Below are 27,677 nucleotides of genomic sequence, written 5' to 3' on the forward strand. Positions count from 1 at the left end.
CTTTAGTTTGTGCTTGTGGTGTCCCAGTGATGCCTCAGCTGGTTTTCATGTAAACAGCATCTAATGCACACAAAACTCACACTACAAGCAACAACCTGACGGGCTACAGATAAATTTAAATTAAAAAGCATTTTTAAAAAAAAAAAGGGTTTTATAGTGTTGCTTCAGCCACTCAATGACCCTGATAATATTTTGCATTTTAACTGTTTTTATACTCTGCAGCATTTGAAAATACAAAGAAATGTACACAAATAAAAAATATTATTATTATTATTATTATTATTAATATTATTATTATTATTATCATGTGATCATGTATTTTAGCATGCTTTAAACAGGATCCTAGTAAACCAGGTCAAACCAGGACAGTCCAAGCCCACTTAGTCTTGTAGTATAAATTCTGACCACTAGGTGTTTGACATCATTCAAAGAAGCAGCAAAAATGTCTGACTCTCTTGGTGCACGACACAACAGGTTAACTTTATTTCTTCCATTAAACCCAACTTGGATCAGGATACCTACGATGTGATTAACAAGCAAATGCAGACTGGCGTCTCAACACTGCCACCCAATGCACAACACAGGTATTGCATTGGCTTAGATTTCACTCACTGCACCTATAATGAAAAGGAGTAAAAACGGACTTTGCTCAGACGGCAGACGGGCTAAGACATTCAGGGCACAGACTGACCTGGAGGCCCCTTCGAACCGGGTTTCATGGTGAGCCCTCTGGCCTGGACCACCTCCACCTCCAGACCCCCGTTCCGCTCCATCAGACCGATCTCTACATCACCTGGACGGGGGAAAAAAAAAAAACAGTTTTTGTCACGAGTACTAACACCACGAATTCAGAAAATGCTTAATGTCGTTGAGTAAAATATAAATATTGACACACTTTGGTTCAAAGCAGAATTTTAGGCCCCGTTTACACGACAACATTTCACGTGAAAAGGCTTTGTTATTTTTTTCTTGTTTACACACTAATGTTTTGACAACAATGTCTGTTTGCACGGCAACTGCAGAAAGGTTGAAAATGATGCAATTAGTATGTTGGGCCACTCGTGGGTGCTGTTGGTGGTTTTTGTATTGAAACCACACACATATGCACCAGAGAACAACAGGCTCTAAACATTAACAACGGGAGAACACAGGCATTCTAGTGGACAGACCACCAAGTTGGATTGTTATTACGGTGACTGTCAAAATAAAACTACCAAGTCCCAGGAGAATCTAGACTGGGATTCATGACACAGCGGAGGAAACACAGTTTTTTTTTCATTACAAAAACTATATATTTATACTCTAAAGAATTATAATGTATGGAGAAGAGGTATGATTATATAAATTTTACTTTTTCCTTCCCCTTTTCAGGCATGATGATTGGATATAGTATGTATGTATGTATGTATGTATGTATGTATGTATGTATGTATGTATGTATGTATGTATGCCTAAATATGGATTTTCTTTTTTTTCTGAATATATTTTCATAAAATGTAACTTGAATTATCACTAATGGGCTTAAATATGTGTTTGTATATTTATATGTACGTGGGTAGATGGAGTGTATATATGATTGCACACATGTAAAAAGAAATATTTCACATGTCTGAAATGAATTAATTAAAAAAAGAAAAAGCCTAATTGTCCAGCGACTGAGCATGTGCAGAAGAACCATTCACTATGGCCACGGTGCACATGTGCAGTAGCAGCATTTCAGAAAAGTTACGTTGTTCTTGTTTCCATGGAGACGGAATCAGAGCATTTTTAAAAAGTGGCTCCAAGCACCGTTATCATGTAAAAAAACAACTACAACAAAAACGCAACAAAAGTTTTACAGTTCCACTTGAAAATGTTCTGAACAAAATACTCCATTTGAGCTCTTAGTGGTCAAAGAAGTTCACAGCCAGTTTAACCTCAGTTCATATTTGAAATGAGACTTTTTCTTCCTTTCGGTCTTTGGGAGGAAGTTTTAAATAATGGTTTCTGCTGAATGTCGCCCACATGACAGACACATTCCTTTGAAAGCGACAGAGAACAGATGACGACCAAGTTATTCTGGGTCCTCGGACGTTATATAATGCTGGACTGGACAGCAGGTCTGGAGTGGAGCTGGTCCAGTCGGTGTCACTGTTGTCGGGCCAGGGACAGAGTCTGGCTGCCAGCGAGGAAACTGACCCACTTACAGTCGAGGACGGCCTGAAAATCCACCACACACAACCTGGGAGGGAATTAATGCAAGGGATGATGAAGAGAGCGTTAAGACACCGTTGGGATGAGTGAGGCACGATCGCGCCGACGTTAAACTTTGTCAGAAAGTCCGTTTGGGTGCACTGAACGATTGTTTCTTCAAGGTCGTAGGGTGACCTTATGTTAAAAGCTTCGCTCGGGGACCCTCAGTGGTAACAACACAATATCAAATCAATATTTATAATGTTGATTATTGTGATAGTGACAATAATGAACTTGACTCCAAAGTCTTTGAAATCGTTTTTTTCCAACCAACAGTGCTCCCAACTTTTGGGGTTATGGTTTTTTTTCATCATATTTGTGTCTGCAGTTCCCTCTAGCGCTGTTTCAGAAGATTAACAACTTCTTCAATTGAGCTTCAATCATTTTCTTTGATTTCTGAGCTTCGAGCTTCTGCACTGTGACCACCAGGCTTTAAATAATCATTACTGTAAATCCAGTAAAATGTTTTAATTAACTCATCGTACATTTTAGGGGAAATAATTCTGCTTTAAGCTCAGAAGTACAGTTTCATGAGTAGAACTTATAGTAACAATGAACATCAGGACAGAGTTGATCAAAACCTCTTCTGTTTACAAGCCATTTTAAATGTTGCTGCGTCCTCTACTTTAAGATCCAGGTTGGTGAGTTGTGGTTGCCTGTTGTACGACCAGTTTAATGAAAGGAGATGTGTTTCCTCCTCCACAATTAGAATAGAAACTGGTTTTATATTTTCTCTATATAAATATCAAACAAAAAGCACTCTGGCCTCACAGTGAGAATCTTCCTGGCTTGAGTCTGAGTTTTCTGTGTCGATGTCTCATGCTCTCTGTGTATTTAGGAACTTTCTTCAGATACTCCAGTTTCCCCCTGCCGTCCAAAATCATGTTTTTGAGATTATATGGTGACTCTCAGGGTCCGTTTACACAATAATTGTGCTCAAAGCCACTAAAAACGTAATTTTTTGAAAACCGCTCCCAAGGTGGAACTTTTTGACAACATACTGTCTCTTTGTAGACGACAGAAATGCTGCTACTGCACATGCTCAGTAGATAAACAATCAGAACAATGTAACCTCCAGAGTGTCATGACACCCAGTCCATATTCTCCTGGGACTTGGTAATTTTATTTTGACAGTCACCTTATTAACAAACTTGGTGGTCTGTCCGCTAGAATGTCCGTGCTCTCCCGTTGTTAATGTTTAGAGTGTTTTGTTCTCTGCTGCGTGTGTGTGTGGTTCATTACAAAAACAAACAGTGCCAACTAGAGGCCCAAAGTGAAAACTGCATTGTTTTCAGTGTTTCTGCAGTTGCCGTGGAAACAGACATCATTTTCAAAACGTTGCCATGTAACTTTCCTGAAACGAAAACACTAAAGCGATGAATTTTCACTTTGTTTACTAGTTCAAGTTACTGTTTGAAGGAGTCATATTCTCCAGCATTTTAAATCTTCCACTTGGTCTTGTTGGTCCAAAAACCGTTGTATTCAAAGTTTCTTGCTTTTCCTCCATTTGAATATTGGATCATAGGAGCTGCATTCAGAATCTGCTGTGTGTGTGTGAGCTGGACTGGCTCCGCCCACACATGCCCATCTTGGGAAGAGGAGGAAGTACTTCCTCTCGTGGTGCCATGTGCCAGAGAAGAGCTGCCTAATTGTGGGAGGAGTCAAAGGGAGGGCCTATCTTGATTGGGATTGGCTGAACCCCCGATGACACGATATAGGGTTTGATTTCTGATTGGCTGGTTGGAGCAACACACATTTTAAAAACTGAAACAAGCCAGAGAGAGAGGACAGACTGTCTTCACTTCTGGGGCGTCATTCCAGGTATGGGGACGATTAGTACTGCTGGAAAACCATCAGAAAGTGAATTTTGCATAATATGACCCCTTTAAACGGGGGCCTAAAGAACTATATATATATATATATATATATATAGTTCTTTATAGATATATATAGATATATATATATAGAAAGGCTTCAGTTTACATCCTGGTCCTCTCTTACCCATGGATGTGGTTGCCAGCGTCTGCCTTCCAACAAACTGCGCGGGTCCCATCCCGTCCAGGAAGTCGCTGAACTGGGCGTCCGATGCCAGACACATGCCGCTGTAGTTGAGGCTGCAGACAGAGACGGATGGTTAAACACTGACAGTCCCAACGAAGCTCAAAGAAACAAGAGGCAGCAAGTCTGAGACTGAAAGATAAAGGCGCCACATAAGAGAGGAGGAAGAGAATCAAGACAAACATTGTCCACCGAAATAAGGAGGGGGACAGAAGAAAAGGAAAAAGGAAAGAACTGATAACCAGAAGCCATTTATCAGTGTGTGTGTGTGTGTGTGTGTGTGTGTGTGTGTGTGTGTGTGTGTGTGTGTGTGTGTGTGTGTGTGTCTTTTCATTGGGGAGAAAAACAACCAAATTTGTAAAAATGAAGAAATGTATGAAAATACACAGCTGCATTTTCCCATAATAATAGTTCAAGCTGGTTTGTTTGTGTTTTGCAGGTGTGCCACTAAGAATATGTTAGTATACAGAAATGTTTTACATTACATTACATTATATACACAAGACCTTTATATATGTTGAAAATATTGCACTTTTCCCATATTTGCTCACTTGAGATTGACGTGTAGTGATTGGATGGAGTGATTGGATGGAGCACAAGAGTAAGACTGCCATTGTCCTAATTGTCCATCTACTGAGCATGTGCAGAAGAACTAGTTACTACAACTGTGGTGCACAGTAGCAGCGTTTCAGAAAGTTTCGTTTCCATGGAGACAGCGTCTGAGCTTTTTCGAAAAATTACACTTTGGGAGCCGTTTTTTTAGAAAGTTGCGTTTTCAGTGGCTCCGAGCACCGAGTTGTTTATATGGACACCTTAAATGCAGTAAAAGTTTTGTGTTTTCACTTGAAAACGTTGTGTAAACGAGGCCTGAATGAGATACTGTGGCGTTCCATATGTTAGTGGACGAAGAATGAAATCTCTCGGGGACAATTGGTTTAAAGAATTATGAGAAATTTGACACAAAGTAGGTAATATCATATAATATACCCTAAAATAAAAGTTGAAGGGAGCCAGCTCAGGAAATAACTCGTCACAGTAACAAGCTGAGCTGATTCCTTTCAAAACTCTTCAACAGAAGAAATGAGACGGAGCAGATTAACTCAGCCTCCTCTTCGTCAATTCTCCCCTTTTCACCTCTCCTCAACCTCTCATTACCCTCTTTATCCACTCTTCTTCACATGGCGCAGCTGCTTCCATATCTTCGTTGTCTTGACTTTATTGTCTTCCGTTTCTCTTTAACCTACTTTTTATTCTTCTGCTTCACGGTCGCCTGATCTTAATTCAGCTCTGCCCTGATGAGAGTACTTCGTTTTAAGGGAACAGGTGGATTAGGGTTTAAAGCCGACGGTCCTTCCGTGGGGATTCAATGTGAAATGAAGGGAAAAAGTGGTAAAATATTGATTAGACTCTTCCAACAAAGCACAGCGGAATCACAAGCTGACATTTCAGATTACTTACACATGAAGAAGTCGGAACAATCACATTGTAAGGGTTCCTCTTGTGTCTGTCAAATCTGTGTCATCTGTTTGTCTCCTCCTGTTTTATTTTGAAGTCGGTCTCATCTGTGTCTTTATCACTTTCCCTTCCTGTTCTCACTCCCTCTGTGTGTCTGATTAGTGTTGATTTGTATCACCTGTCTGCCCTTCCCATGTGTATTTAAGCCCCTCTTCCTTTTGTCTCAGCGCTCGATCGTCATTGGATTTCATCTCGTGACCCCAGCCTCTTTCCCTTGTGTTTATGTTGTGTTTCGTGTGTTTATGGGCGGCATCGCTCAGTCGGTAGAGCGGTCATCTCCCAATTGGAAGGTTGCAGGTTCCCATCTCTGCCTGCCTACATGCCGAAGTGTCCTTGGGCAAGACACTGAACCCCAAACTGCCCCCATTTCATCAGCAGCCTTTCCAGTTCAGTGAAGGACCAGCTAGCCCCGCTGGAGATGCCGGACTGGCTGGAGGACGTCATCGCCATGGCTTCCTGCATCGACAGCCGGCAGCACGAGCGGGGAGGAGAGCGGCTTTATGAGTCCACTGGTCCAGTTGCGTCCGAAGGTCCATGTCCTCTTCCACGTTCTCTGGACTGGGGCGCCAACCACCTGTTCCCGACACCTCCAGAGATCTGGACTAGGCTGAGCCCATGCAGGTGGGGAGTGCCAACCTCTCTGCCGAGGAGCAGAGCTCACCAACGCCACATTTGTCACCATGGAAACCAATGGATTACAAGGTTATTTGATCCACCACACCACTCCTTCCATCATTTGTCATGGTTGTTTGAATTGCTTCATGTTCTCACTGTTTGACACTGATGTACACACATTTTACAATTTCTGAGTGACCAGCCCCCGACCTTTGACCCCCAACCACTAACCAGGGTAATGACATCAGTGCATCATGTGGTGATCGGGAATTAAAACTAAACATATTGGCATTGGTTTGACTTCAATTGGATTAAAACTTTTTTAAACCTTTTTCTAACCTAGAACTTGACCTCTGACCCAATCGCTCTCAATATTAAACGGGACCATCCTTCGATAAAGCGCCCGGCTAGCTCAGTTGGTAGAGCATGAGACTCTCAATCTCAAGGTAGAGGGTTCATGTCCCATGCCGGGCACCACCTTCCCGTGGCTCACCACCTTCAGGAAAGGTTCTTAATCAGTGCAATGTGATCTGGGTGACAGTGCTCAGACTGCCACCCCCGCGACCCGGAAACAGATAAGCGGGAGAAAATGGATGGATGGATCCTTAGATAAATCATCAATGGAAATGTCATGCAACTCGGGTGAAGCCCCGTCCGCGGCAACAGACGCTGATCTCCTTTGATCTCCTCCATGAGGCGCCTCCCCCATCTGCTTTGTATGAGCCATTTTTTTCGCAGCTTTTTGGGATTTATTCGGAAACGGTTTCAGATTAACTTTTCAAAATCTCATCGATTGATCCTCGGATGATGACAAATCCTATCTGAAGATTTCATGCAATCCACACGAGTAGTTTTTGTGAAAAGTTGGCAAAATACATAGATACAAACCAATAAATACATAAATACATGCGACTAAATTCATAAAATTCGCTCAATGTTCATTGGCAAAGGTAATTATTCTCTTGGACTCTCCCCAGGATAACTTTGCCTTGGTTGGAACTTTATTCAATAATCCTTGAACCTTGTGAGTCTGCTTTTTGGTTTGCCATTAATCTGTGAGAAATCCGCTCTTTAGATTACATTTACATTAACTATGAGAGAACACGAACTTTCTAGCGGACAGAAAACCAAGATGGATTGTTATTATGGTGACTGTCAAAATAAAACTACCAAGTCCCAGGAGGATATGGACTGGGAGCCATGACACCACAGAAGAAACATGGTTCTGATTGTCCAGCTACTGAGCATGTGCAGAACAATTTACTACAAACTTGGAGTGCATGACTAATAGCAGCGTTTCCACCGTCTACAAGGAGGCGGAGCCCCGAGTGTTTCACGAAATTTCCCATTTTCACTTTAAATCGTTGTCGTATAAACGTCCCATGAGTTTGTGTGAATTCCTCAGTACACATGCAAGAGGGACGCAAGCAATTAATAGATTAACTTATTAAAGTGATCATATTAAAAACCTGTGTCACTTTGAGCATGCACAGAAAGTTGGCATGCGACATTAGCCGAGTGGGTATTACTGTGTGATAAAACCTTCAGCTTTAGCTTATAGTGTGTGTGTGTGTGTGTGTGTGTGGGGGGGGGGCTTTGGATTATGAAGCTGTTTCACAGAAATATGACATTCAATGTAAACTTCAGACATTTCAGGCCTCAGACACGGTTTGATTCACGAGGGGGTAAAGTGAATAAAGTTGGCTTCGTGGTTTATTTGTTTTGTTTTACAAATTGAATCCCTCCACCTGTGAGCGTGTCAAAGCGTCTCTGTTCATGTGGTGCGTCGCAGCAGCAGATCGTGATCCTGCTAGGTTGAGGACACACCAGAACAGCATGTCTCTCCCAGAAGGTCCCACGGTCAGTTCATCCTGTCTTTTCTGCGCCACTGCCAACTGCCAACATGTCATCTATGGCCATCGAATGTATACAGGAGATTACGCTGCACGCTCGTAACGTCAGCGTCGGGGAGAGTTTGATGTAATTGATGTGAAGAGACCATATGTGGTGAGTTCAGGGATCAGGAGCAGATGCATCAAAATTAATGTGCCTTTTTTTTTATTCATGTTTTCATTTTTTTAAAAGAATGCGTTCAAAGAAAGCCAACAGTCACCTTTCCAAAAGATTCTGTGTACACGTTTATTTTATATTTGCTAAAACTGAAACATTATTATTTCATCATTTCTCATTTTTATTTAAACTGCGAAACTTCTGTACATGTTTAACTATGAAATATCTGCATTGTATTGTGTTGTTCTTATTATTGACTGATTTATTTATTTTAATAATTTTTTGGTCCTTTTTTTTGCTTTTTTATTTTAACTTTTTCTTTTTTATTCTTTTTTAGAGTTTTGTTCTGTATTTTGCGGTGTCTGTTTTATGAAATAATAAAAAAATTATTGATCCTGATATTGAGAAATTGCTTTTATGGGATTTTCTTTTTTGAAAGTAGACTGTGACTTCATTTCTGCACAATCTCAGTAGATGGACAGTAACAACACTGGCAGCCTCCAGAGTGTCACGACTCCCACTCCATATTCTGTAGCTAACTACATAATTTTCAGTATTTCTGCCTTTTACGTGTAAACAGACATCGTTTTCAAAACGTGGCCGTATAAACCTTTCTGAAAAGAAAATGCAGATGTTTTCATATTTGTGGAAAATCATATCTGTGTTCCAGTTCACACAAAGTAGTGGGAGGAATTTCTGCAACTGGATTAATGTGTAACACGCAATTTGATTGACATCTGAAAAAAAATAAAATTAAATGTGTGTTTTCATGCTTAACCATCAGCAGACATGCTGTGGTTACTTTGATTAGAAGACTTCCTTTGCTGCATCCAAACAATTATTTTGTATTTTCAAACTTTGTGACCAATCATCTCAAATTTTGCTTTTCCATCTTTGAACGTAGAGTCCCTTTAGTAAAATCGGGCCCAACGACAGCCGTTTAAAGCTGTTCCAGGTGTGTGAACTGCTGCAGCTCGTTGGTTAAGATCTATTTATCTCACATTCATCAGGTTACAGCTGATCTACAGTTGAGTCATCAGAGCAGCTGCAGCGACGCGTGATTTAAATCATCGGCCACAAGCCGCTGCGCGTCTCTTTGTGGGTCTGCGTTTCCATCAGCTGTTTGGCTCGACGTGCTGATTGAAAAGCTTTATGCCGGCGAAACGCGCGGCCATGAATAAGCACTTTGTCAGCTAACACCGTCCAATCACACTTATGAGCTTATTGATTTATGGCGCTGGAGCAATTCGGCTGCGTGTGTGTGTGTGTGTGTGTGTGTGTGTGTGTGTGTGTGTGTGTGTGTGTGTGTGTGTGTGTGTGTGTGTGTGTGTGTGTGTGTGTGTGTGTGTGTGTGTGTGTGTGTGTGTGTGTGTGTGTGTGTGTGTGTTATTAGTGATGAAGCTCATTAGTCAATTTTTTTTAAGATATTATAATACAGGCAGTCATAAAGACACTCTTGACATTTCACTGGTTTTGTTCTCCAACATTTAAACTCACTCTGCTTCATTCTGGCTACCGACCATTTCCTGAGGCCCTCGGGCCGCCGCTTCATCTGCAGTGTGAAATGTAAAACTCTACAGCAGCAGACTGCAGTTAACAATGAAAACAGCAGAAGAGTTACGATCTTGAAATAAAGTACGACTACGTGCCACTGTTTTGCAGCAGGATCAGTGTTCACAATGTGATGAGAAAAAAAAAACAACTAAAATGTAAATTGTGAACAGGTCCTGGAGGGCCACAGTCCTGCATGTTTTTAATGACTTCCTGAGCCAGAAAAACCTGAATGGAATGAATGTTTCGTCATGAAGATCTGCAGAAATCCTGGTAGTGGTCCACTGGTCACAGTCTGGGACAAGCAGGGTCTAGAAAGACTTTTAAAAAGACTTTTAGAAAGGATTAGTCGATTTAGCTTCATGGTATCAAGCTCAGGTGCTGGAGAACCTAAGAACCATTTTACACGACAAAGTTTCAAATAAAAACACAGTTTCTGCGTTTTCGTTTCAGAAAATGTTCACGTTCACACAACGATGTTCTGAAAACGACGTCCGTTTGCACAGAAATGGCAGAAACACTGAACGCGAGTTAGCATATAGGTAGTTAGCATGTTTAGCCACGAGTTGACAGTGTTGCTTGTTTTTGTAATGAAACCACAGACATGCTGCAGAGAACTACTATAGACATTAACAATGGAGAGTCCATGACATCTGGATGGACTGATGACGAATGAATGCTGTTTGAGGTAACTGAATATCAAACTACAATATGGACTGGAAGTCATGCCGCTCCGGACGACGCCATGATTGTTATCGTCCATCGACTCACACTTGAGCAGAAGAAGTTACTACAGCTGTGGAGCACAGTACCAGTACCGGTACCAGCACCAGTACCAGCACTTCCGCCATCTCCTTTTCAAAAAACTTGTTTTTTTTAATCAGACTGAACAGAGATTGTACGTAAGGATGAATAATTCAGTACCATTACTCCCCGATGTGCTAAAATATAGTCAATGTGTTATTTTGTACAGCTGGAGAACAAATGTCTCAAGATCATGCATCATATCCATCCCTAGCTCTGTACAGAACTGATTTTCCTTTTTTTCAATTTGTAGCATTGAACAACACCGAAGTGTCCTGAGACGTCCTTCTATAGACGAACCCATCAGACGACCACAAGAGGCTCCATGACGGCTTCATTCTGATCACCTGTCAGTCACGGTTGTCAGTCATGACAACGCAGAGCCTTTTTATAGCATCAAGTGTGAGGTAACAGGAGGATTTCTGCTCGGATGCAGTGTTTGGCGTTTACCACGAGGCTGCCGAGAACCCGCTGTACCAGGATTAGTGTTTTACTAAAACCTGCATAAAGTATTTTTTTTGTTTTATTTTCCTCGTGTTCCTTCCACAAACATGGCAGAAGTGAGTTTTATGGCCTCGACTGCCAACAACTGCCAAGCAAGTCATCGAGCTGTTCCAGCTTCTCCTCACAGTGTTATGAAGAGGGAGCCGGGTGGTCAGGATGCACGGTGGGTTTGTTTCAAAATGTATTTATCCCCGTCCACATGAGCCAAATTATTCCTTCTTAGCGTTCTTCAAAACATATTCCGTCCACATGTGACGAAGAACACGGCTGAAAAAGATGTCGTACATATGCCAGGCCTTTAGGTGGCATTGTTTCTCACCAAATACAACAAAGATGTAGAAAACTACACAGAGAATAATCCTGCTCCTCCTCATACATCTCATACGTCAGTCTACACCTCAAAGCCAAGCCAGTGATTTAGGATTTCTCCATTCTGGAACCCAGTTAAAAAAAAAAAAAAAACGTTTTCAGGCTACTAAGTGGATAATCGGAAAAAAAACCCAGATGCGGGAACATGAAACGGTGTTGTGTGGACAGGACCCGAGAGGGTAAAGCACTTTAGGGACTGCTCACATGGTGAAGTATCACCAGTATCAAAGCCAAACTGTCAGGGTGAATAATGTAAGTGCGTGCATCAAAACTGCACGCACTGCACTGGTTTAGTGACATTCCACTGCATTTTGTATCAGGAGACTTTGTTGAATATAGCGTAATATTGAAATTGCACTTGTTTTACTTTGTACAGTTAATCGTGTCGATATTTTGTAAAGGCAGATTGAATCAAAAGCAAATGTTTAGCACTAAAACATTTCCCTAACTCTTATTTTATTTTCATTGTTATTTCTCGTTATTTTTGTTTTTACTTTGTAAAACAAAAGCGCTATATAAGTATGATGTATTATTATTAAAAAAAGTTGTGCTTGGTCAGGATACTGATCGAATGGAGCCGTTAGGGTTTGACACCCCTGAGCAAACCTATGTTTTCCTGTTTCATATGGGATACTAATTAAGCCCTGTTTATTTACAGCAGCTCATAAACAAGAAATCTGCATATTCCAAATATAACCGGAATATTAATATGCATGCAAACACAGTCGATGATGCAATCATCCACCTTTTCTTTCCCTCTCTCTGAGCATCCACCTCTTCTTGTTTTCCTCCGTTCCCTTTTTAAACCCTCCCAGCCTGCATCGGTTTGTCTGCCTGCCGTCCGTGTCTTCTTATGTAACCGCGGGAATTCAAGCTGGTAGCCAGGTTGGCACGGATCTGCATGTGTCCGTGTGTGTGTGTGTGTGTGTGTGTGTGTGTGTGTGTGTGTGTGTGTGTGTGTGTGTGTGTGTGTGTGTGTGTGTGTGTGTTCGGTAGTACTACACTGTTTTTGCTGATGTCATAAGCACTTTTCCACTCAGTGTGACTGTACACACTCTGGCTCGCTCTGTGTGCATCCAAACCCCTGCTGACTTTCCCTGTCAGATGGATAATAGAAACACACCAACATGAGGCAGCTGCAGATGGCAATACTGGAGGGAGCAAAGATATTTCTCAGTATTAAATCTCCACCTATTCAACATTTCATTCACGCACTGATATCTTCTTTTATGCTACTTCAAGCATTTATCTTTGTTGGTGACTACAAAAGTGTCTCCAAAAACACTTCACATGAGAGGAAGTCTTCTAATTTCAACGTTGCGTTTTGTGTGTCTGATATCGGCAAGTCGCTGAAGGTTAGTACTCGTACTTGTTCTTTAATGAAGTAGAAACCCTAACCAAAAGTGTTTGGTCTCATTTCCACGCTCCGTGGCTCTTCAGCTTCACACTGATCAGTTAAATCTGAGTTGGTTGTACTCACTTCCCCTCGGAGCCGTAGCTGTTCATGCTGTCCTCTATGGACTCGTGGCTGGCCTGGCGGATGGTCCGACTGGGCATCTCCACAGCGAGACCCGTCTCCGTGCTCCTCTGGATCCCCCCCTTCAGCTTCCTGCCATCAGTATCCACTGCAGGGAAACACACGGAGACACTCCAGTCAGCTGCCGCACGCACTGAGGACAGGAACACGGTGTCTGGAAAAGGTTGGAGCTTCTGCAGTGTGTTGGAGTGGTTTGGATTTACTTTCTTTACAATGAAAAACAACTAATGCCACGGGTGAAAAGACTTTCACTCATTTACTGGTGTCATTTTCATGTAAATCTGTACAATAACAGTAAGACACAGTAGAAAAGGATCACCTTGGGATGTGAATCACACAAAATGTGCAAAACCATAAAGAAAACCTAACACATTTTAGAGATGATAAATATAAGTTTTTGTCAATTTTAGATCACAAACGGTTTTGGGTGGAGGGGTGGAGATAGATGTGGTAAATAAGTGCATATTTGTTTGGGAAATACATTGTTAAAGTGATATATGTACTGTTTCTATCTTATCTATGTTAAATTTTGTTTGAAAATACAAAAATTACTTCTTTTTTTTCTTGCTGAGGTCACACTCACACTTCGCATTAGTCAATAATTATTAAATATTTGTTTTGGAGTTAAGGTCTTACAATAAAATGTGCAGCGGCTTGTATATCTTGTGACAAATGTGGTGTAAACATACAATATAATCTTTAATTTTATGGTTTAGTAACCAGCTGGGAAATACATTACATACACAGAGTTTTGCATAATTTATGTCATATATAGTGGTAAAACATAACATTTGTTTTTTGTAGGAGCGATTGTTTGGAAAAATAATTTTTAGAATTACATGAGGTACATTTTTATATTCTATGTTAAATGTATGTTAAAAAGATGCAACAAAATCTATACTTTCTGGGAGGTTGGGATTAAGAAAAAAGCAAGAATAATAAAGAACTAAATTATTGGGAATTATATTCTAAACAAACAAAGGGAATACTTTATCTGAGGGAATTAACGTTTATTGTTGCATATTTCAGTGGCATGTTTTGGTCAAAATACTGCAAATGTATGCAAGAGACGAGATGATGTCTACATGTCTGCACTAGTTCACATATATGTTTCTGTCCTGCTGCCACCTCGTCAGTGTCAGTCGAAGGACGAGCACATGGATGAGAAACCATTTTAACAAGGCCAAGGACAAAAGCTCTCAATTCCTCCTTCCAGCAGGGACATACATCTTCTGGCCAAATAGACCACAAAATCGATGCACGCCGCACTTTATGGGACCTATCGCCAGCTTCAAGGTGTGTGTGTGTGTGTGTGTGTGTGTGTGTGTGTGTGTGTGTGTGTGTGTGTGTGTGTGTGTGTGTGTGTGTGTGTGTGTGTGTGTGTGTGTGTGTGTGTGTGTGTGTGTTGGGGGGGCATTGAGTTTATAATGAAGTGCTTGAGCAGGAGGTCTTTGACCTTGTTTTTAGGGTAGGACAGGAAAGATGTTTTCCTTTTAATAGTGAGGACACACACACACACACACACACACACACACACACACACACACACACACACACACACACACACACACACACACACACACACACACACACACACACACACACACACACACACACACACAACTTATTACAGAAAAATCATGTAACTTGTTTTTGCATAACAAGTAAATTGACAGAATGGTAGAGATAATGGGTCAATTTAATTAATCAATATACACATTGAAATAAAAAGAATGGTATGAAAAGCCCAACCTCCAAACCCCCAAAGCATGCTAAACCGTATGTTTAATGTAAATCCATTGCCCTTTCAGTCGCATGCTTCTTGTAGGCGATCAACTAAAAATAATACCATCTCTATCCTGTTTATTTGCTTACAGTTACCATGAAGTGATTGATTACAGTCCTGAAAAGTCCTGAAAAGTTCAAAAACGAGGAGTTGGATGTGTTGGTGGAGGACGGTATCAGATGTATCAGAGGGTTAAAGAAAATAAATAAGAGTTTGATAAAAAAAAAAAAAAAAAAGCAATTTAGAAGATTATTGGCCAAAATAGAGGTCGATAGAAGTTATAAACTAAATGTCTAGCATGATTATCTCATTCTTAACTTGCAATATCACTAACATCGATCGTATAAACTCTGCCCCTCCCCCAATTACTGGGCCTACTTTTGCATGTAATTACACCAACTTAGAATAACGTCTCTTTTTTTTCACTAGTTCACTGGCCCTGGATGAATCAGAACTTGTATAAACACAATCGGACCAATCACATCAGGCCCAAGCGAGTAATCAGCTGACGTCAGTTTGTTGGTGACTGTATGATCCGCCAGTATTTTGGATGAGGAATAAGATAAAAGCTCGTAAACAGTGTGGAAGAAAACAATCTGTGTAGCGTTAATGGGTGATTTTAGATTTAATTGTTGTTTTTTCAAGTTCATCCATTCTGTGAAATGTCCTCATTCAGTTATTTAAAAACATGCTGCGGTCCTTACTTTGACAGGAAAATACACACACACACACACACACACACACACACACACACACACACACACACACACACACACACACACACACACACACACACACACACACACACAGCTGTGAAGTTGTCTCTGCAGTTATTAAAGAGCGACCTAGAATGGTGCTATTTCTATCGTGTTCATGTGGGACGGGGACGTTGGCAGATTTGGGTTACAGTTTCGGCTTCCTGACTGGTTCCGTATGATCAGTTATCTCCTGTTGGACCACAGACGACAGAAATGCTGTCACACGTTAACACTGTTGTCACTGCAGTCCACAACACTACAGAGGCCTGGAAATGTAGCATTGAGAGAAAAATCTATGAGAAAAACAAATACATACATCTTACTCAGTTGCCTCGAAACATGTATTAGTGTGTAAAATGCATGTATTATTTTACTTTTTTGTTGCAGCATGTTATCAATAACAATGATTCACACTGACTCGGGGGATGTTTCTAGCTTCTTGCGTTCTAAAAAAGAACTAGGTCAGAATGCAGATTTAATGCCCGTGTGACCTGGTGAGCAACCTGAGCAGGCACATATAAAACCTTTAGAGTTGTAAAATCAACGTTCTAATCCTAATCTTACCATGCGTCTGGATTTAGACGCAACTAAATCGGCTTTACAGGCCAGTAGTGCAGCCACACCATTGTGGTGACGGGAGTCACAGGTCAATGCAGACTTTGCTAGAATCTCATCAAACTCTAAATTTTAGGTCTCATTGTTGTAAAAGTGCCCCCAGTGAGACTTTTATATGTGGATTAGCATTACATGTTGAAAATGGTCTAACTTAACTCAAAAGAACATTTTTTACTATTATGTAAAATTCACTTTCTACTGGTTTTCCATCAGTACTAATCGTCCCCATACCTGGACTGACGCCCCAGAAGTGAAGACAGTCTGTCCTCTCTCTCCCTGGCTTGTTTCAGGTTTTAAAAAGTGTGTTGTTCCAACCAGCCAATCAGAAATCAAACCCTATATAGTGTCATCGGGGGTCTAGCCAATCCCAATCAAGGTAGGCCCTCCCTTTGACTCCTCCAACAATTAGGCAGCTCTGCTCTGGCACATGGCACCACGAGAGGAAGTACTTCCTCCTCTTCCCAAGATGGGCATGTGTGGACAGAGCCAGTCCAGCTCACACAGACACAGCAGATTCTGAATGCAGCTCCTATGATCCAATATTCAGTACTTACTACAGAGTCTATACCCTGTTCTCTGTCTCTTTCCATCCGTCCACTTTTTGATACTTGTTCAAAATGTACATTTTAAATCATAGTATTAAAACACAAATACTACACATCTACTGGAATAACAATCCAACAGTGTCATATGTTTCCCATCATAATTTTCAAGAGAAAAAGTAATGATGAAGGCAGAAGCAGCGACACACAGATGTGTTACTATGGCGACCACGGTGGAGCCGAAGCCCGTGGCGAGGATTCTACGTGCGCCTTTGTAACAATGTTTGCATGCTCATTTCTGCAAATTCTGAAAACACATATTATTTGGTTTATTAGGTTGTGCGGAGCCATGTCGTCCTCATGGGATCGGTTTGGGTTAATTCCCAGGAAATTGATGACAATGAATACGATGTACACCGGAGAGATGAAAACAAGCTGTGTGTGTGTGTGTGTGTGTGTGTGTGTGTGTGTGTGTGTGTGTGTGTGTGTGTGTGTGTGTGTGTGTGTGTGTGTGTGTGTGTGTGTGTGTGTGTGTGTGTGTGTGTGTGTGTGTGTGTGTGGCCCCCTGTCACCTCTGGTCACCGGTGGTGTATGGAGGCGGAGTAGAGTTACATAACTGATACAGCGGGAGGATAATGGCTGGAGACACATCGGCCTCTGATTTGCAGCGACCTCGTCACGGCACTGATGGGATATTATCTTCGCTCGGTTCAATCCAATTCAACACGCCTTATCTGGAGCTGAGTGGGGGGCAATCTTACCAGGCAATCAAGATAAAAGATTAAAATTCATAAAATTGCTGGTTTGTCTTAATCGCAGTCTTTCCACGCTGTTTCTTAATGACTTTCTGCACATGACTGGAATTTTCTCTCTATGAGCATTCACCGTCTCTTTGTTTTTTAACACTAAACCCAATGAGTCTTACACCATTTATACAAGTGTTTCCATTGCTTGCTGTACAGCAGCAGCCTCAGGTGTAACGTAATTCTGTCAAATTAGGGTAGTTTCATGAAGCGATTAAAGCAGGGGGAGATGAGTGCGTTCTGGCCTATTTTTTTTTGTGAAAATTCTAAAATTAAAAAAGTGAAAGTTTTCAGAAAATGTGACATTTTGCATCGAGACGCTCTTCATGTTCAGACTGAACTGGGTATTTGTCTCTGCCCTGTCTGATTGGAACACCCTCTAAATAGAAACCCAAATGTCCGAATTGATTTCTGAATCATTTCCGTTATTTATTATGCCTCGAAGGGCGAGCTTCAACCAATCAGTGTTTGTGTTCTGAAAGTCTCTACAGCAGACTTATGCACCTTAATATCAACTATTGCTCTATATTTCTAATCAGTTTGACATAATCTGCACCTCATCTTTATAAATTTGTTGACTATTTTATCATTTTAACTGTTGTACACTGTCAAATGTGTTGGTTTTGAATCTGATGATGATGATGACTGCAGAGCGCCCATGTAAAGGAGATTCCGATCAGAATAATTTTTTTCTTCCTGGTTGAAGAAAGGTTAAATAAAAACCAAAAATATTGAGAAAAACAAGTATTTAGAACTGAATGCCTGAATGGAAATGGTTTTGTGAAGACATCATACTTTCAAAACTATCCAGATAATATTCATGTTTGTTTGAGTACCTGCTGCAGTGAACACAAACCTGATGCCCCGGAAACACAAAAAGAGACAGATGTTGGCCAGCCAGCATCTGCTTGGAAAGCCAAGTCTGACCACTTCCCTGTCCGTGACCAGCTGCTGTTTATTTGCTTCCAGATGTTTTAGGGTCTTAAGTCTGATTTGAAATCTGAACGCCGTGGTAGCTGCTGGAATAAATAAAGCAAGAGCTTAGCGTCACCGTGTGAGGTATCGCTCCAACCGGCGATGATAAGATTAAGCTCCGAAAGGTAAACACCATCAAATGTCATATTTATTTAAATGTAAGCATGGGAGCCTCGCCCAATCCGTACTCCTCCAGGCTGCACGTCTCCATGAGGACGAAAAGGAGCAAAAGAAATCCCGCTCCGATGTGAAACGGCGCTGATGAATGTGGCTGGCAGCGCCCGCTGTGATGTAGCACAAAAAGTGTCTGAGGTGACGCACAAAAGTTGTGATGTAGCAGTCGGAGAGCCAGCACTCATTAGTTCGTTTCCCAGCAGAGAGATATTAATGAAAGCGGAGCAGATACCAAAATAGCCGCTCCCCATTCAGCCAGCTTATCTGGCAACAGACTGACTGACAGACTGTGTGACGAGGTGAGTCGTACCTGCTGGCCTACATGTAAAACCCTATACAAATATTTTAAACCATGTCACGAGGCCATGCTTTGGCCTCAGGTTGTCAAGCTGGACTCGTTTAGTTCATCCAAACTTTGTATTTTACCAAAATGTACTACTTGGTGAGTTTGAGTTTACAGTTAATTTCTAAACCTATGAGAGGTGAAAAACTGTGCTTTACTTGGATTTTGAAATAATTGATGTGTTTACCCCCTAACTTAAGAAGTCATTTTAATCAAAATGCAGGTCAAGATCGCCCCCCCCCCCCCCCATGTGGTAAAAGTTATTATTTAAAAAATCAATAGGTTTCTGGTTGAATTCTGATATCCATGATAGTTTCCTTAAAATATTAGTAATATTATGGCCAGTACAGCAGATGATGGTTTTAACATGAGCCCAAATGCCTGTCATTTTTTTTGGAGTTTTGGGGTGTTTCGACTCCAAATTAAACTCTGGGGTCCTATGTACATGACGTTTCAGGTGTAAACGCATTATTTTTGCTTTTTCATTTAAGAAAAGATTCACATTTTGAAAACGATGTCTATTTATATGGAAACTACTGAAAACAATGTTGTTTTCATGTCGGTCCACTAGTTGGTGCTTTTTTTAAAACAACAGGAGCACACGGACATTCTAGTGGACAGACCACCAAGTTGGATTGTTATTATGGTGACTATCAAAATAAAACTACCAAGTTTGATTGTTATTACAGTCACAATAAAGGTAAAACTAACAAGTTCCAGGAGAATATGGACTGGGAGTCATGACACCAGGGAGGAAACACTGTTCTAATTGTCTCTACTGAGCATGTGCAGAGCTACTAGTTACTATAAATAGTACTCAATGACAACGAAGTTATTCAAAATCTAAAGACTGCACCAGAAATACACAATGAGTGTTGCAGAATCGAGAAACTTCTGCATCATTCTATATGTTGAAATGCTTCTGCCTTTTCTTTCTGAGAAACTCCTCATGAATTTTGAAAACTCCCAACGTCTCACAGATCCGAGGCTCGAGAGCTCAAGACCTTCCATCACATCCACGTTCATGAACCTCTTTCCAGAAAAAAAAGGAATAAAAGTATATGGCGTTCTGTTGGCGACGCTGGACAAGAAGAAGGGTAATATAAACTTGTTCTGATTTGTATCCAGCAAGTTTTACCTGAACAGGGTCAAAGGGGGCTGAAGCCTAATGAACTATTTGTATGTAAATTACGACATTGATTTCACCGTGAGAAAAGAAAGGGTTACGTTATGTAGTAAGTTTGCTGAGGGTCCATGTTCAGTGTTTTTCTTTTCCTTTTCTTGTTGATTTCTCTGAATAAGGAGAGAACAAACATGGCTGCACGCCACGTGGCAACCAGCCACTTTTTCTGAGCAATGCCACCGAGTTCACAGCTTTATGTTTCTCCTTTTTTTCTGAAATATGAGTAATCTTGTTCTAACTGAGGTTATTGTGACATAAAAGCCTCGTAGCAGTTTGTCCCTTCCTGCCACTCTGGAGGTCGCCGATGTCGTTATTGTCCATCTGCTCACGGAGGTACAGAAAAGCTACCAACTGTGGCCGCCTTGTGCAAGCGCTTTAGCAGCGTTTCCGCCATCTTTATGAAGACGGAATAGGAATGTTTTCAAAAAGTTGTGTTTTCCATCATTTACACAGAGACGGAATCATTATGTTTCCAGAAAGTTCCACCTTGGGAGCCATTTTCAAAAAGTAGAATTTTCAGTGTCGCATAAACAAGACACCCTGAATGCAATGAATATTTTGCCTCTTCACGTAGCACAACAAACTGATAAGAAGAGTCAAAAGTCACTTTTTTTGTAACCTAACATGAACAAATGAACAAAAGACAAATATTCAGTAGGACGAAGTTTTACATAAATAGCCATAAATTCATCTTGTCAGTTTTGGAGGAATCCAGAAAGGTTTTTTCTCACTTGTCATGTAATCCCAAAGCAGTTGTGAGGGGGACCCTGTTTGGGCCGTACCATTATTCCAGGACTCCAAATTCACCTTCCCAACAATGTAGTGGTCTCTGTATTCTGCTGTAAGGAGTACCAGGGACCTGTTAGATCTTTCTGTTGGAATTGCATGATGGTGCATAAAACCTTTGTGTATCATTATATTAATATAATCAACCTATTCTGTTGGACTCGTCCAGCTTGAGGCTGTGGTTCCATTTTCTGCGCAGGCGACTTTTGAACAGTTTTCATCCTTCATTACATTAAAGCCTCATGTCATCGCGTTAATCTTTGAATTATTGTTGACAGAAAAATTTTCTTCATCCGGCTCCTGTGTGGGAAAGAAACGGTCGATGCTGCACGTCGGAGCGTTTGTGAATGATTAGATGGTTAAATAAAATGAAATGGATGTTCCGCAATATCTACAGAGTGAAATTGCTCTGTCACCGTCAGCCTATTCATTATAGAAAGAGACTCTCTGGCATACAGTGCTCGTCAGAAAGCAAGAGAGGGAAGGAGAGAGAGAGAGAGAGAGAGAGAGAGAGAGAGAGAGAGAGAGAGAGAGAGAAATGAAAGAGTTGCATTTATTTAAAAAATGACTTTCCCGGTGGAGATGCTACAGACGATGACGAGTGATGACTAAGGCTGCAGATGAATAAGAAGTTGCTTTTTCTGAAACCTCTTGGCATCACAAACGTCGGGCAAAGCAGGCTGGGAGACAAAGTCGGAGCTAATTACTTTATTGGTAGATAAGCATTTTTTAACCTTTGTGGAATTCGGGGGGGTTATTTGCTATTTCTGAACACCTGGGAGCAACTTCCGTTTGCAAGGGGAAAGCCGGAGTTTAAGTGATTTGTTCAAGGACACATTAAGATTGATGGACACTGAAAAGGCATTAAAGTTTACAAGCTGGTTTATGCAGAAAGAGATAAAGTCGGTGAATGGGCAGCTTCCTGCGCCACAGAGTGCATAAACCGAATTTCAGCTTTTAATCACTGCTTTCCTCTCTCGGAGATCGAACCGGCATAGAACATGAAGAGAAAAGTGCAATTAACGGTCTGGAACTGGAGTGATAGTCGAGAGGATTTCATTAGTATTGGCTGACAGTGAGTAGTTAGTGGATTTTAATGTTGTGGTGCATCCTACGCAGTGTCGGTGACTGACTAGACGAGGAGGTTACAAAGAAGGAAGCTGTGCAATGGATTTATACAAGCCCATTCAAACAGTGTTTTATGTAATCTTGCTAATACGTGCAGAGAATGACTATTAAGTTAATGGAAGTGGTTCACGTCATGACTGGGGAACCTTTCCAAGATATGAGATCCATGATTTGACCCTCTCTTCCAAAACAAACAACTTTGCCAGCAACTCAAAAAGTACTGCAGTGATTAAACATTTAGCCAAAACGTGCTATTTTTGACAAAAACTTGGGGGGATGTCTCAGTTTGGGACCTTCTGGCTCAGACTTTTCCTGCTCTAAAGTGATCAAAGTCTGAAATGTCTGGAAACAAAACCCACAATAAGAATCTTTATACAGTCTTGATCAGGGCTGTCAAATCCATTTCTGTTCAGAGGAGACATACAAACCCATTTCACCTTGAGTGAGCCGGACCGGTTAAATAGTGCCAGAATAGCCTTTAAATATAAACTTTAAAGTTTTTCTTTGTTGTGGCCTAGAGTATATGTGAATAAAATGTCAATATTTTTGCAAAACTATAAACAATTATGACCAAATATGACTCCAATCTCAACAAAAAGTCAATTTTACTGAAACCTTCAGGTGGAAAATACAGAGTCATTGTTGTGTTGTTTTCACTCCAAAGAAATTAGTTTAAAAAGCAATGTTTTCTTTGAAATTTTTACTGTTTGCTGGGTGGTTTGGAAGGAAATGGAGCCTCTTGCAGGGCATATGTTTGAGCCCCCTGGTCTAGAACAAACCTGTGTATGAGTCAAAGTCCACAATTGGTTTCACCATAATGTTTTGGCACCTCAAACACAGAATTTTTCATTAAAAACCCATTCTTCTGGATCACAAAGTGTGTCAAAGCAACGGTTTCCACCACCCTATGGATATCCAGGTTTCTTTCTCACGAAGATCTCAGTCATTCAGAAGAAAAAAAATACTTTGAGCGATTTAAACGGAAAACTACAGTTAATAAAAGTTAAAAAGTTTAAGCTGTATTCATGTTTTTGTATGTGTTAAAAATGAAACCTCATTAAAGGAGACATATCATGCTTTTAAATCCTTCATTTTTACATATAAATCATACAGTTGTGGTCTATACAACGCGGAACTGCAATGCTTGGGTCTAAATTCCTCATTATTAGAGCTCCACAGGCCCCTTTTCAACCCCTTTTCTGATGTGCTTCTGAGAGCAACTCGTTTTGGGGCGGTCTCTTCAAATGCAAATGAGACACTTCATACCCCGCCTCCTCTCCAGGTTGCAGAGGTGATACTCGGTTCAACGTCACCCTGTTCGGCCATCTTTGTAGTTTGATAGAACAGATACAATTATCTAGCGGCGCAGAAACTTTATATTCACACATTATTTACAAAATGTCAACAACGGAAGATTTGTCCATCCAGCCATACATGTTGGAGCCAGAGTCGGACCCGGCGGAGCGAGATGAAAATGACGATGATGCAGCTGCAGAACAACGTCTTCATATGGATGTAACGCAATGGTGTGTTACTATATTTACACTAACTTCTCCATCCATGCCCACTACTACAATACTGCCTGTATTACAACGACTATTTAACACAGAAGTTACATTATAATCTAAAACGAGCACACAGCGCTAACATATGAAGACGGTGCAACTGCTAATGCTAACAAAACAATGACAGGGACGTCTTATCATCACACTTTTTAGCGTTATATACAGCTGACCGAAGTGCTCTGTTCGTCGTCTCCATAGATAGAAGGAACTGACCGCTCAATCAGACCAAGTCTTTCGGCAAATCCTTCTTTATACTGGCGGAGGTTGCTGAAGCAGTCGTCCTTAAAGTGCTTCGCGCACACAAAAATGACCTTACCCACAGATGTGGGTACATTTCTGTGAAAAATAAAACTCAACCAGGCACTTCGAAAAGGTTCTGATGCTGGGAGACGGTGTAACAAAGCTTGTGGGTTACTACATCCAACAACCGAACATTTCGACTTATCCTCTCGTAACTTCGGCACCCTTAGGTTGGACTACAAAATCGCAGCGAGAAACAAAAATGGCGGATTGCTCGAAGTGTCGATGTCCTAATTTGGCAGTTCCGCTGAGAATACTGTGACGTCATTGTTCAAAAAACGTAATAGAGAATAGAAAAATCGAAACCGATCGCAAAATATGACCAAAACAGAATATAAAGATATCAACGGAGCACCTGAAGAGACTACTTTGAACTTTTCTGTACTTCTAAACACTCTAAATATACAACAAAATGCATTTAAGGGCTAAAAAAGTGGATTTTGCATGATATGTCCCCTTTAAAACTAACTAGCGCTCTATGTGAGGTATTCATAATCCTTGTGAGTGTTTGTACATGTATGATTGCTATGATATCATCGCTTCCTTGCTGCTTCCTAATAAGCGACTGTTTCCCACCATTTCACTCAAGTTTAATGGACCTTTGCCATGAATCAAAAGAAAAATATAACACAGGCAGCCAGTTAACCCTTGTTATTGATGATACATTCCTCTCATAAAGCCTCAAATTTATCATTAACTCATGAATGAACTACTAACCTGCGGCACATGGCATCATTCTGCGATAAACTCAGAAGACCATGTAACTCGTCCTTCTGTTGGCAAGTTAAAAACATGTTGTATTTGCTTGTTCATTTCAGAATAATGTTGTATTTACACGGCAACATTGGCGCTGTTGGTTGTTTTTGTTGCAAGACCACATACACGTGCAGCAGAGAACAATACATGTTAAACACCAGCAGGGACCCAAGAAAAACTGCTAAACCGAGCCTGTGTTGCTTCCGTTCGTTAAGATACTTGATAATCTGGGGCTGCGACTGACCTGGATCCAGCGGTGACGGCCAAAGCGACTGCTCCACATTGCAGAATGCATTTGCATAATTTAAAGTTGTAGAAGGAACAAAGTGTGGCAGGAGAGACTTTCGGCATTAAGACAAAAGTTTGCAAGTCGCTTCATACTAAGCCAGCTGAACACTCGGAGGAAACAAATACGAATGTGGCCACTTTTTTGCATGGCTTAGTGTTCAGTGTTCAGCGAGGTGGAAACAGGGAGGAGATGAGGAAGCCAACGTCACGATTATCCATTATTTACATACACAGGCTAGAATATCTCCGGTGGATATCATACCACAGCTATTACAGATGTGCAATGTCATTCATTGTGGAAGGAATCTGTCGAATCGGTGAGACACAAAAGGAGAAAACTAAAGAAAAACAAGACAGAGTGTGAATGTCAGGATAAAGAGGGAGAGAAAGGAGATAAAGAACAGCAGAAACATGATGAAAGAGGACAGCTTCCATGAAGTGTGATCATAAAGGGCAGAAGGAAGAAAGATGAAATATTTCTGCTCCTCCAAACATTAAGTACTGTGTCGCTGAAGCCATAAAACAAACTGATAAACTGTTATTGTTTAGTTGTTTTTTTTCCAGGGAATTACACAGCGTATATTTATCTTCATTGTCAGAAGTGTAATGTTAGGAGGTGGTGCTTCCAGCCTGAGCACTCTGTGGGTCGGACACAGCAAAGTAATGCAGGAGGAAAACTGCAGGAGCTGAATGCTCAATCAGGGAGGCTGTCATTGAGGTGATGTAACAGGAAATGTTTTAAAAGTCTGTTTAAGGTCTCAATTACACAACATTTTCAAGAGAAAGGGGAAAAAAAAAACCTTTGTTGCATTTTGAGTGTTTGTTTACACGACTACGATGCTCGTAACAACTTTTTGAAAACACTCTTTCTCCATGTCGATGATGGAAACGCTGCTACTGCACATGCTCAGTAGATGGACAATTTGAACCAAGTTTCCTCCGCGGTGTCATGACTCCCAGTCCATATTCTCCTGGGACGCGGTAGTTATGGGTCACAGTTATAACAATCCAACCTGGTGGTCTGTCCACTAGAATGTCCGTGTTCTCCCATTGTTGATTATCTTCGCCAACGAAAGTTGGGAGAAGGTTTTTGTCTGCGTGCATTTTCTTATTTATTGGTTTGTAGGAATGTATTTTACCAACCTTTCACAAAAACTATAAACACAAATTGCATTTCATCATCCAAGGACCACTCCATTAGATTTGGGGACGATAACGGTTAACCGTTTCCAAATAAATCCCACAAAAATGCCAAAAAAATGTTCCATACAAAGAGGATGAGAGAGGCGCCTCATGGAGAAGTACAAAGGAGATCAGCGTCTGTTTCTATGGATTCGCTGTGTTGCTAATATCTAGCTTTGGCGAGTATCCACAGACACCGAGGTGAGCGCATTGACTCAGGTGGTGGTTTATCTGTGTGCCCCTGCTCAGTGTTTCACACAGTGATGTCGCTACCTGACAGGCTAGTTAGCATCAATTTAAGCAAATGGCTAACATGCTAGTGATGCTAACTCAGTTCCACAAACAAATGTGGCGTAGGCGAAGGTCTGCGCTCTACCGAGTGTAGCTCTAGTGTTTATAGTGTATTGTTCTCTACTGAATGTGTGTGTGGTTTCATAACGAAATCAAACAACAGCATCAACTAGTGGCCTGGCATTGAAACTACATTGTTTTCAGTGTTTCTGCTGTTTCCATGGAAACGGACATCGTTTTCTAACCGTTGCTGTGTAAACACAAGTTTCACCAGTAAAGAGTCAATTCTTCCACAGTCGTTAGTGCAAGTCGTCTTTAAATCACAATGTTGATAAATCAATCTCCCACCAGACCAGACAAGTGTCTCTGAGGTGAGACACTGGTTTATAATCAGCAGGTTTCATATCCACAGGTTATCGATCATAAAATAGAAAATAGAAAAATCAACAAAGATTCTAAATAAATGTGATATTTGCCAAAACAGAAGAAGAATATCATGTTTAGAATTATTTGACAACAATTTTTTAAAAACATGCCTTGAGAACAAGAGGTATGATCACCAGAGCACCAGAATTAAGGGAAAACGCTGTGAATCTGTTGCATATAAGTTAGAATATATTGTTTTCAAACGCTCAAGCATTAACATAAAATATTCTGCATGTATGTGGAATATATAGCCACTACTGAGACCTTGGTGTAGTTTTTTTTTTTTTTTTTAGGTTCTGTTTCCCAAGTCTTCCATTTCTACTTGGGAAGAATGACTGGATGCTTTTACAGTGCGGCTGCAGGCAGAATAAATCACTTTTAAAAGGGCCAATTTTGATGGAGCTTCCACTAAAATAAATTAAACATGGTTTTGGCTAGATCTTTGATGAAGGACTCACACAGGATGCACTAGTGTTGGGCACGAACGCACACACACACACACACACACACACACACACACACACACACACACACACACACACACACACACACACACACACACACACACACACACACACACA

The 27,677-nt window shown here is 40.9% G+C and overlaps 1 protein-coding gene across 1 annotated transcript in view; it reads right to left on the reverse strand.

Moving 5' to 3' along the window:
• The window catches only part of rims4 (regulating synaptic membrane exocytosis 4), a 56,633-nt gene that overhangs the window by 10,083 nt on the left and 18,873 nt on the right, over positions 1–27,677 (reverse strand). The window contains exons 2-4 of the mRNA XM_080462246.1: positions 13,139–13,283; positions 4,234–4,346; positions 692–793 (exon numbers count right to left, since the gene is read on the reverse strand). Of these exons, the coding sequence (XP_080318372.1) occupies positions 692–793; positions 4,234–4,346; positions 13,139–13,283 (360 nt within the window). The remainder of the gene's footprint in view (positions 1–691; positions 794–4,233; positions 4,347–13,138; positions 13,284–27,677) is intronic.

This window comes from Lipophrys pholis (genome assembly GCF_963383615.2).
Source record: "Lipophrys pholis genome assembly, chromosome: 4".
Classification (NCBI taxonomy): Eukaryota; Metazoa; Chordata; class Actinopteri; order Blenniiformes; family Blenniidae; genus Lipophrys; species Lipophrys pholis.